Source organism: Talpa europaea (assembly GCF_964194135.1).
Source record: "Talpa europaea genome assembly, chromosome: 13".
Taxonomy (NCBI): domain Eukaryota; kingdom Metazoa; phylum Chordata; class Mammalia; order Eulipotyphla; family Talpidae; genus Talpa; species Talpa europaea.
The window spans coordinates 94,618,534-94,630,595 of record NC_140080.1 but is presented as its reverse complement, the minus strand read 5'-3'; the positions used below and the strand labels follow the sequence as shown (position 1 = coordinate 94,630,595).

Below are 12,062 nucleotides of genomic sequence, written 5' to 3'. Positions count from 1 at the left end.
TTCAGTAGTAATTTATGGTATTTTGTGAAGACTTTCAGAAACTTGCAAATTTTGTAATTTTTGTTTAGTATATAAAGTTCTGTTTTAATAAGTTGATGTAAATTAAATAGAAAATTTTTAGCATTCAAAATTCTAGAGCATTTATTTTAACAAATTAAAATAACTAGGAAAATAAATAATTTTGAAGTAATTTCATCAATGTGTTTATGATCTAAAGATCTGATTTATTTCTGAAAATAAAATATTTATCGTACCTATACTGAATTAATAAATTTTTTTAAAAGATTCATTTATTTATTTATACAAGAACCGGGGTACAGGCCAGATGTGCAGGAGGGTGAGAGGATTCACCAGAGACAGAGTAGGCAACAGAACAGGCAGACTGACGAAACACCTGCTGAGGGGAGCAGCGGGCGAGACAGGAGAGGTCCGCAGCACCATGTGGGACCCTCGCCAACAGGCCAGGTTCGAACTGGCGCTGCAGAGGCTGCGGACAGCTTCACAGCGCGACGCTCAACCACTTGCGCCACCAGGGGAGGCCCGAATTAATAAATTTGAAGCAAGAACTTTATTCAACAGAAAAATAGCAAGTGTTATATCATACGTTGTGTTTGTTACTGTTGATTCAAAGAGAATGAGTGAACTGGAGTCCTGTCTTTAAATGCTGTGGTCCTCCGGTGAGATAGCAAACAGTAAGACAGCCTGGAGAAGTTCCGAGAGAGCCTGGGCCACGGACAGTCCCCCTGACCCTACTGTGAAAACGCTGGCCACAGGAGGCTGTGATGAAGGCAGCTGGAGAAAGAGTGCAGAGACAGCATTTCAGACAGAGCATAATAGCAAACACAATAGGTGGTAGGAAAATTGGTTTTGAAGAACAGTAGAGGTTTAAAGTAACCCCTGACGTGATGGCAGGGAACACTCACCAGAAGCAGTTGGTCTTGGCCAGCACACCGAGGCCTCAAGTACGGCGAGCACCATTGTGCAGTGTGCTGGCTCTCTGGAGTTCAGCCCAGGGCATCTGTGTGGAAAAGGCTTCATTCATTGTTATAGTGTGTTAAAGGGGGAACAACCTCACTTGCTAATCAGACTACCCTCCATAATGTTTGAAAATACTACATTGCCATTACTCATTTGTATCCACTTATATTACCCCTTTTATTCCAAAAAGAATTTAGTAGGGTTCACCAAAGAGGTAAAGTGCCAGATATAATATATATAATGAAAAAATTAAGACAAAGGAAAATAAAGACTATATGTAGTAGAAAAACTTGACCCTGAATTTTTAATACTGGAAACAAAGTATAAAATTGTTATTTGTATATTTCCTATTGCCTATAAAATAGATTTGCTTAATAGGAGGAGTATGATTGACTTTGTAGAAACCTAAGAGAGTGTGCTGTGCTGTGTGGTGACATAAAGGGGGATATCCTCTATAATAGAAATGCATTGTTAATAGAATTTTTACAGCATGAATAGTGGGGACTCTGTACAGACCCTCATGTCCCTCCAAGGTGTGTCAATCTAATGATACAGTGAAGCAATGTTTGCAAGACGTCAAAGCAGTTTATGTCGAATAGACAACTCCTTGATTCAGAATTAGAGATGGAAGAACATCCTTCTGGATTGTTACCTCCAACATGAGTTACTGTATAGTAGAAATGTTGATCTATAATTATCATCAGAGAACACAGTTTAATTGTGACTCTTAAGTTTGAAGGATTTTTTTTTCTTACTGTTTATGATCCAGGAGATGATCTTTCTTGGTGATTCTTCCAGGTGTGTTTGAAAAATAGTATTTTGCTATTGTTGGGTAGAGTGGCCTATGTAAGACAATTAGATCCTGTTGGTTGATATATTTAGGCTATTATGATTAAGACAGATAATGACTGCTGATGATCAGAGCTCAAGCCTTATGTTTTTGTTTGTTTCCTCTGCTTTTTCCTTATTCTCTTTCCTTGCCTTCCTATGGATTACTTGAAATTTTTTTATGATTTTATCTTGACTTATTTATAGGGTTTGTCAGTACATTGCGTTATTTCCTCAGTGGTTGCTATTAGGTATAAAAATTTACACACATAACTTATCATAGTCTATGGCACTGACTTGTGTGTCCCTTTACCTCCTTATTTCATAAATAACATCTTGAGAATTTCACTACATACGTTGAGGAAGACCACATCACGTGCAGATCATATTTTGTTTCAACTAATAAATACGATTTTTAAAATTATAGAAGAAAAAGTCTGTTGTATTTACACTCATTTTTGCTCTTTTTACTTTTCTTCCTGGTCTTTCAAGAATTTTTTTTTTGTATTTTCTTTGTGTTTGAACTTTCTAGCTATTCTCTCAGGGTTGTTCTGCTCGCAACTTCTCCTCTTAGCTTTTCTTGGCTGAGAATGCCTGTCCTTTTCTCATTCACGGGCTACAGAATTTGTGGTTGACAGTTCTTTTCCTTCCTACTTCTTGGTTTCAGATGAGACAGTCACTGTCTTGCAGAGAAATGTGGCGTTGCTCTCTGGTTGCTGTAATTTTTTTTCAATGTTTTGAAATTTATGACATGTATAGGTGCACTACATGACATGGACAGCACAGTGTTTTGAAATTTATGACTTTTTTGTGTTTATCCTATTTGAAATTCATCTTCTTTAATCAGTAGGTTTATATCTTTATCCAAATCTGGTATATTTTGCTGTTCAGTTCTTTGCATCATCTTGTAGATTATACAGATGTCCTGCAGATAGCACTATATTTTGGTTTGAAAAGCAGGCCCTGGACTACTTTCGTGGGCTGTGGTTCTAGTGGCAATTTAAATTTTTTAGTCTTTGCTGAATGGCGTGATCTGCTGTCTTCATCTCTTGCTTGTTCCTGCCAGTGCTGCCTGCATAGCCGCTGGCTCTTTAGAGCTGCATCGCCAGTGTTGGGGGTTGGGGGATGCCCAGCCTGTAAGGACCAAGAGCGCTTCTCCTGGCTACTGGGTGTCAGCAGGGCCCCCACTCCAGTCCCCTTGCCTGTGCTGTTTTTTCCCAGCAGGACCCTCTCCAGTTCAGAGGAAGACTGTAGCTAGCTGAGGTGTCTTTGCCACCCTTGTGGTCTGGGAGATAACCCTGGTGGGTGGAGGATTGCAAGATGCCTGGCCATTGTTTCCTTTCCACCCTAAGATCCCTTTCTTCACCCTGTGATCCCCATTTTGATTGTTTCTTGCTGTATTTTCCACATGAGATTTAGTGGGGAGAAGCAAGGACACCTTAGTCCCTACCATCTTGTCTGGTCCAGAAGCCTGGTACTTATTGGAAAAATGTTAGCGAATCTAAATCATTTTTTCTAAATAATCAGTGTCTCGACATGAAATATTGAATTGGTCATTTCCCAGCTTTATTTGCTATCTGTGGATACACCGTTAATGTTCCTTATCGTCAGTTAAAACAACCTACGTGTGGTTTGACTAATATTGTAAATCCAGATATGAAATGATTCAGTTTTGTTCCATTAGACAAAAATTGCTGAGTTATTTCTCTAAGACCTCTAGCCAGCAGTAATATTTTTAGAATATTTCAGTTGCCTGCCATGGGGCAGCTTAAAATCTGCATTTTTCAGAACTCATGATTTCAGACTACTAATATTTGGAAGATAATATATTTATTAGCCAATAAGGAGCTGTATTTATAGGGGGATAAACACTGAAGAACTAGGGAATTTGAGAATTCTGATGCGTCCATGCCGTAGGCACTGATTGTCTGACAAGTTTGACAGGAAGTCGTAGAGTCTTGGTTTTCATGCAGTGGACAGAATGGCTCCCCGGTTTTCATACAGTGGACAGAATGGCTCCGCAAGAATGCCCATACCCCAGTTCTCAGAATTTGTCAGTAATTCAGAGCAAAGACACTTTATAGATTAAGTAATTAAGTTCATGGACCTTAAAATAGGAGATTATCCCGCATTATCTGTGGGGAGCCCAGTCTAATCCCCTGTCACACAAAAGTAAACTCCCTGGTGGATGCAGCAGAGAGAGCTGGAGCACGGGATGGACTCCTTGTTGTTGGCTTTCAGCATGAAGGGGCCACGAGCCCAGGGAGTGTGGTGACCTCTCGAAACGGGTAACTCGCAGCCATTAGCCAACAGGAAACAGGGGCCTTCATTCTAGTCACATGCACTTAAAATTCTACCAAATTTCCACCTCCCCAGATGGAGCCAGCAGAGCCTGCTAGCCTTCTGACCCAGAACTCAGAGACAGTGACTGCTGAGTCGCTGACTGCTGCTGATTATAGCAGCAACAGAAAGCGGTTATGTATATTAAGTATATTTTATCTTTGGCTATTTTTTCTCCTGAAGGATGGACCTTTTTTTAAAGATTTATTTTATTTATGCATACTAGAGCTGGGGTGCAGGCCAGAGGTGTGTAGTAACTATTAGGAAGCATGGGAGGAAGGAGATGAGAGAGGAGCCTAGCACCGGCCTCTTTCTGTTAGTAGGTACAGTTTGCGTCCTTGAGAGAGGAGGTGTACCCCCGTGGTGACATGATGTTAATCCAAGTCCTTGTTGTGGACTTAGCCCATTGTCAGACAGTGGACTAAGAGGTCACTGCATACTTTCTAATTTTAATTATAACTGAGGTGTAACTATTATTGTATAGATGAGGAAATTAAAATGTCTTAAAGAAACTCAAGAAAGTTAAAAAATATGCCCAAAATGACCCGATAAGAATCAAGGTCCATTCGGCAATTGAAAAGGATTAGAAGTTGAAGTGATCCAGTCTTCAATCCAGATCTCCATTATTCCAAGTATTCTGATGTAGCGTAACAGTAATATTGACGGATAAATTAGAGGAATTTAATAGGTATCGATGCCCAAATGTTTCTAACTTACGGGAAATATGTGATGTTCTTACACGATCATTGCACTGCAACATCGACTATGTTTGTTTTTTCTCAAATATTATCAGACCTTTAGATTATGATTTTTTTTTTTAAAGATTTATTTATACAAGCACTGGGTACAGTCAGAAGAGCGGGAGGGTGAGAGAATTCACCAGAGCAGGGAGCAGAACAGGCAGAAGGACGAAGTACACTGCTGAGGGGAGCAGCGGGTGGCAGGAGAGGTCTGCGTGCCATGTGGGACCCTCACCTGGTGGCCGGGGATCGAACCGGTGCTGCAGAGGCTGCGGGCAGCTTCGCAACCCAGCCGTCAACTGGGGCACCACTGGGGAGGCCCTAGATTATGAAATTTTATAGTGGATTTTGTGAATATATATTTAGGGAGGCTATAATATGGTAATATGTTATTTTCTTTCATTATTCAAATTGAATTATTTTAAAACAAATAGTTGTTTTCTAGTTCAGTCATGTATTTTACTTTTTCCTAAGATGCACTGCTGTGGAAACCCCAGGTTCTAATCCATCCCGTGAAAGGAGAAATAAATATTTTTGTTAATCGTGCATTATAACTAATAACTAAATTGCTCTAGATCAAAAAGTTGCATCATCTGTTTTTGTGAAAAAAGTAAAACAAAAACTTTTTTTTATTATTATTATTTTTTTATAATAAATTTTATTGTTATATTCCCCATACAATTGCAGCCCCCCCATTCTGACCCCAATCCCTCCCCTCCCGCCCCCGCCCCCCTAAAAGTGTCTCTGGTTCATAGTTTTTTGTTGATTTTGATTTTCACTTTCTTATAGTTATTCATTTTCCTGGTCCCTTATTTAAGTTTTCTAGATTCCTGCTATGAGTGAGACCATCCGGTATTTTTCTTTTTCTTTTTGGCTTATTTCGCTGAGCATGATCCCTTCCAGTGCCATCCATGTTGCTGCAAATTGCATGTGTTTATCTTTTTTGAATGCTGAGTAATATTCCATGGTGTATATGGACCACATCTTCTTGATCCAGTCATCTATTTTTGGGCATTTGGGTTGTTTCCAAAGCTTAGCTATTGTAAACAGTGCTGCTATAAACATAGGGGTGCAGGTGTTCTTTGGAATTGATGTTTCTGTGTCCTTTGGGTAAATACCTAGGAGTGGAATTGCTGGATCATATGGAAGCTCTATGTTTAGTAGGTCCAGAAATCTCCACACAGCTTTCCACAGTGGTTGGACCAGTTTGCACTCCCACCAACAGTGCAGAAGAGTTCCTTTTTCTCCACACCCTCGCCAGCATTTGTTGTTGCTAGTTTTTTTAATATGTGCCATTCTCACTGGTGTAAGATGGTATCTCATGGTAGTTTTGATTTGCATTTCCCTGATGGCAAGTGATGTTGAACATTTTTTCATATGCCTGTTGGCCATTTGCATTTCCTCTTCAGAGAAGTTTCTTTTTAGCTCTTCTGCCCATTTTTTGACTGGATTCTTTTCTTTGTTGTTGTTGAGTCTCATCAGCTCTTTGCAGATTTTTGTGATCAGTACTTTATCATTAGTGTTGGGTGCAAAAATGTTCTTCCAGTTGGTGGGGTTTCTCTTTGTTTTTGTTATTGTCTCTTTTGCTGTGCAGAAGCTCTTTAATTTGATGTAGTCCCAGCTGTTTATCTTTGCCTTCACTATCACTGCTTTGGGTGATGTGTCTGTAAAGATGTCTTTGATGTGCAAATCACGTAGTGTTTCGCCTATATTTCCTTCTATATATTTTATGGTTTCAGGTCTTATGTCTAGTTCTTTAATCCATTTTGAGTTGATTTTTGTGTATGGTGTGAGGTAGTGGTCAAGCTTCATTCTTTTGCATGTAGCGACCCAGTTTTCCCAGCACCATTTATTGAACAAACTTTCTCTGGTCCAATGCATAGTCTTTGCTCCTTTGTCAAAGATTAGTTGACCATAGATCTGTGGGTTTATTTCTGGATTTTCTATTCGATTCCATTGGTCTGTATGTCTGTTCTTGTTCCAATACCATGCAGTTTTGATGATTATGGCTTTGTAGTATAGTTTGAAGTCTGGGAGTGTAATGCCTCCATTCCCTTCTTTTTTTTTCAGGAGAGCTTTGGCTATTCGGGGTTTTTTGTGATTCCATATGAATTTCATCAATAATTGTTCTATTTCTTTGAAGAATGACATTGAAATTTTGATTGGAATAGCATTGAATCTGTATATTGCTTTTGGAAGGATGGCCATTTTAATAATGTTTATTCTTCCAATCCATGAGCAGGGGATGTCTCTCCATTTCTTTGTGTCTTCTTCTATTTCTTTTCACAGTGTTTTATAGTTTTCTTTGTATAGGTCCTTTACCTCTTTTGTTAGATTTATTCCCAAATATTTGATTTTTTTAAAACAAAGACTTTTTCTTACTACGCAGTCCGTAGACATTGCCTAATAGTGATACTGGATAATAAAGCGCCCCGGTGCCCAGTCCGTCAGTCAGGAAGGCTCTCTCCTCCACCACCCGCCCGGGGCCTGACTGCGCTCAGCTGGGCACCGCCAGTTAAGGTCAGGTCTGCTGCATGTGGCTTTCCTGTCCTCGACCCTGGAGAGGTGTTCAAGTCTGCGTCGTCAGCTAAGCCTGAACACGTGGAGCCCGGCATCCCTACTGAGGAGCGTGTTGCTTGCCTGGGAGGAGGGCGTGGTCCACAGAGGGGGAGTCAGAGCAGTAAAACCTCTCCTGGATGCGGACGTGCTCCTGAGAGCAGCGTGAATTGCTGACACTTCGGGTGTCCTGCCTGTGCATGTTTTCATACAGGCATGACTCGCCGTGAAAGTGAGGCGTAAAAGTGAGGCATGTGTGACATGGGATTAAGCCGCCTTCCCTCATTCTGCAAAAACCTCTCCTTGAAAGGAAAAAAAAGGACAATGGAATGACACGTACTGTAGACGTCCAGTTGATTAGTGAAGCAAGTCTTGGTACTGGGGTGGAATAGACAGTGGTGAGTGGGAGGTGAGAGAATTTGCAGTTGTGGTTATTAAGCATGTATTATGTACAAGTACCATCCTGAATATTTAACTTGATTTTCCTCATTTAATTTTTATGACAAGTTAGTTTCCTTTGAAGCTCCTTATTCCCCTCCACTTTTTATTCATCTGTGAGTGAAAAGCATTAGACCTTAAAACTAAATTATGGAAAAGCCCCAGATTTGAACACAGTGTCAGGCCAGAGGCCAGGCTCTTCCCTGAATTACTTGGGTGTCTTTTAACTGAGGTACTGAGGTGGGTCGTACAGGATTCATAGTGAGGGCGTGCAGAATGAACTGGTGGCAAGGAGTACTGCCTGGAAATTGGTGCTTCATGCATCATGATCTTTATCCTCAAGTGTAATCATGATTATTCATTGATAAGTTTTATTAGGTATTTTAATCATCTTAATTTAGCTAATTTGGGAATTGATATAAATTATGAAATTCTCCATGTAGCAAAAGGGGAGCAAAGGCTATTAAGATCGCTATCTCCTTTTGTAATTATAATTACTGAGATCAGAATAGATATCAGAATATTTGTGTATCTGCGTGTTTCATGTATCTCTTCTGTCCTTTTCACTTTTCAGTGAGTTGACGATTCCAACAGTCGTCGTCCTAAACACGTCCAACCAGCAGTACTTCTTGCTGGACAGACAGCTCAGGAACGCCGAAGATATGGTCCAGTTCATTAACAGCGTTTTGGATGGCACAGTAGAGGTAAGTGGCTCTGCTCGGACAGGAAGGGTGGCCGTCCCCGGTGAGGGCAGGTGAGGGCGGGCCTCCGTCCCCGGCTTCTCCCGATGAGAGGCGGTCACATTCTAGACACAGGCGGTTCTTCAGCACCAGAGGCTGCTAATGGCTGGAATTGTCCTGCTAAGGATTCCTTGGAGGACTCTTGGGTTTTACCGTGGTTGGAGGTGCCCCTGGCCCTTGGAGCCAGGGGCCCGGAGAGTGCGAGGTAGGGGTGTGCGGTCCCCAGCAGTGCCCCCTCTGGGTCCCGGCGCCCCTCAGGTTCAGGAGTACAATGCGCAGAGGACATTCCTCTGGGTTTTATAAGAAAACCTGCAAATAGGGCCATGTTCTAAAGAGAGAAGGAAACGTGTTGAGAATCAGAGCCCCAGTGGAACCAAATGTAATCCTGTAAAAGATTTCTCAGGAAGAATGACTAGGCAGTCTTCACTGTCTGTCTTTCTCTAGACTCACTTGCAGTGGTTTTCAGACTGGGGGCTGCAGCCCTTTTTAAAGGATCCTGAAACCACCAGCTCGTGAGCAGCCAGCATCTGTGACTCAACAGATGAGAAATAACAGCACAGAGAATGAGACGTCATTGCTTTCCTGAAGTTTTAAGTATTTTGTGGGACTTGTTTCGGCTTGACACAAACTTTATTTGAAACTTGTCAAGCAAATTAGCAAGTTTCTCCTTGGAAACACTCTTAACCACTTTGTAGGGATTTGTGAGTGGGTGAAACGCATCTCAAGCTGATTCAGAGAGTTGGGGCGGGCGTATAGAGCTCGGAAAGACAGGACAGGGGCCAGACTTCAGGACTGGCTGATGCGGAACTTGATTGATTTTCACCTTTGATGAAAGGACTTTGTCTCCTTTCTGCACTTCCTTCTTTCTGAGCTCAACGCGCTGACAGCCGCGGGGGTCCTACGGCGGTGGCCCCTTGACCTCTGCAGTCAGGCTCTGAAATTGGGCCTGGGCTCGGGTGGGCTGCCTCAGCCGCACTGCATGGTGGCCAGCGGGGAGGACCAGTGCTTGAGAGCAGACCCGAGCGTGTGCGCAGGGGGGTGGAGGACGGGCCCCAGAGCAGCCCGGGTCCCGCCAGGGCTCTGGGGGGCTTATGCAGGCAGCGTAGACACCGTGGTCTGTGGTTCTGAGAGTATAGAACAGAGAGAAATGAAGGTGTAGACTTTTAAAGCACAATCTAATTGTTTTTTTTCCTGTTAAATTCAAGGCCCAAGGAGGTGATAGCATTTTGCAGAGATTGAAAAGAATAGTATTTGATGCCAAATCTACTATTGTGGTAAGTTAAGACAGTTTGTTCAGTATCATTAATAACTGAGAATGTGTAAGTAGAAAGACTCTTTGTGTCTAACTAATGTAAAATCTGGAATCTCAAAGAATTTGGCAAAAACAAATCTTTTCAATTTGCAAAATAAGAACTAGACTGTATGTTCAGTAAGAAAATACATTTATCAGGTGGAAATTAGGTCTCTTTAAATTCATTTCTGTGCGATTGGAGAGTTAACTGGGATTCAAAACCTGTTACTTGATAGTACGACTCCGCAGTGTCTCCTCCTCCTGCCCGGAACTCCTTGCTCAGAGCTCTAGAGACCCTTCTCGCCAGCCAGCATGGGCTCAGCTCAGCCTGCAGGGGGCATGCTGGGATGTGTGGGAGCCTGAGCTTGGTTCTGCTCGTCCGTCCTGAGCTTCCCCGGCCTCTTTCCTCCTTTATGGCCAGAAGCAGTCGTTAAAGAAGAGCTGGCGTCTTCTCTCGGGGAGGAATACATGTGTTAACCTGTGGCTCTTGCACGCGTGCTTCAGTTTGTCGCTGACCTTTCTCTTCCTCTTGCCTCCAGCCTACAAGGCCCTTCCCCTGTGCGCGGCCGCTCCTTGACCCGCACGGTGTCCTCACTCGGCCTGCCCTGTCTCCCCTGTCTGCGTGCCGACTTTGTTTCCTCTCCCCCCTTCCCAGGATGCCCAGTGAAATGCTCTGTCCATTTCTCGCTTCCTGCTCGGCTCTGAATGCGAGTTCTGGGTGCTTCTAGCCGGAGACTCGTGCTACACCTCAGCCTGCCTCTTTCTGCTCATCCTTCATTTTTCCACTTCACAACACCTCTACTCTGTGAAGCTTCCTTCCATTATCTCAATCCAGGGCGACCATGCTCTCCTCTGAGATCTGAATCCTTCTCGGCAGTTAACATGTCACAGCGCCGAGGCAGGATAGCTGAGAAGCCTGCGCGCTGCAGGTACTCGTGCTCCTCTGGGAGCTGAGGAGACAGTGTGTGAACTGAGGGACTCTGGTAAGGGAATGTGGCTCTGCTACTCACCAGGTGCGTAAAAAGTGTGAGGAATGTTAACTAGAAACTCTGTACCTTCTTCATGGCAGACGGCTGCTTCTCGGTGGGCAGCTCCCTGCCGCGGCCCCTGGGCTCTGGTAACGCGCCAGGTAGCTGGTGGCTGCTGTCATGGCTTTAGAAGTGTCTATGTGGTGCCCTTTTCCACTGCCGGTAGCTGGCTATCCACACGCGCCCAGTTCTGTTTCTTACAGTGCCATTGACTTGGTAATTACTACGGAAATCCTGACATTGATTTTTCAAGAGCTAACACCAAGTTGGATGGTGTCGAGAGGAAGGAGCCTCTGAGGCTTCACACGCAGGTCTCTTTCCAGCACGCACCTGAGGGTGACCGCGCTGTGCTTGTCTCTCCGCAGTCCATATTCAAGAGCTCGCCACTCATGGGCTGCTTCCTCTTCGGCCTGCCACTGGGCGTCATCAGCATCATGTGCTACGGGATCTACACGGCCGACACGGACGGGGGGTACATAGAAGAACGGTACGAAGTGTCCAAGAGTGAGGTTGAAAACCACGTGCCGGCAGCAGAGAGCAGGGACCCGCAGGGGCCAGGAGACGCGCCGGTGCCCGCGGCGCAGGAACCCAAGGACGCGCTGGAGAAGAAGCAGGACTGAGCAGGGCCGGTGCCAGTGTTTGCTTGAATTTCCCATTATCAGAGCCTATTTATTGAATTTAGACATTTAATCATGATCTTTACAGAAGAGGACATGTTATTTGTATTTTGCTAATATCAAGTGCATGGATTAAAGTAGTCCTGCCGTGAGTGGGGAGTTGTGTGGAGCGAGAGGGGAGGTGCTTGTGTAAAACAAGAGAACAAACTCAGAGCACTGCGTCAGCTTACCCTGTAGATGTCATTAGATCAGTTCTGTTTGCATGTTTCTCTACCTGAATATTCTGTGACATAATGGAGATCTTTGGGCAGAATATTTAAGTTGGTCAGTCAGGCAGCAGGCAGATACGGTTTGATGTAGAAAAGTGCAACCTCCACCTCCTACCATCCATTCTCATCACATATTTTGGATAACATTTATATGGACAAATTAAGTCTTTAAAATTTAGGCACTTTAAGGAAAATGAGTAAATTTTCCACAGGTCAGATTAAGATGACAAGAATAAA

General features: G+C 43.4%; 1 protein-coding gene across 1 annotated transcript in view; it reads left to right on the top strand.

Moving 5' to 3' along the window:
• TMX3 (thioredoxin related transmembrane protein 3) overlaps positions 1 to 11,559 on the top strand; it is a gene marked incomplete at both ends in the record, with an annotated part of 41,580 nt that extends 30,021 nt beyond the window's left edge. Inside the window, 3 exons of the mRNA XM_084252547.1 lie at positions 8,455 to 8,584; positions 9,826 to 9,894; positions 11,305 to 11,559. Coding sequence (XP_084108673.1) covers positions 8,455 to 8,584; positions 9,826 to 9,894; positions 11,305 to 11,559 — 454 coding nt within the window. The remainder of the gene's footprint in view (positions 1 to 8,454; positions 8,585 to 9,825; positions 9,895 to 11,304) is intronic.
• Between the last annotated feature and the right edge of the window lie 503 nt (positions 11,560 to 12,062).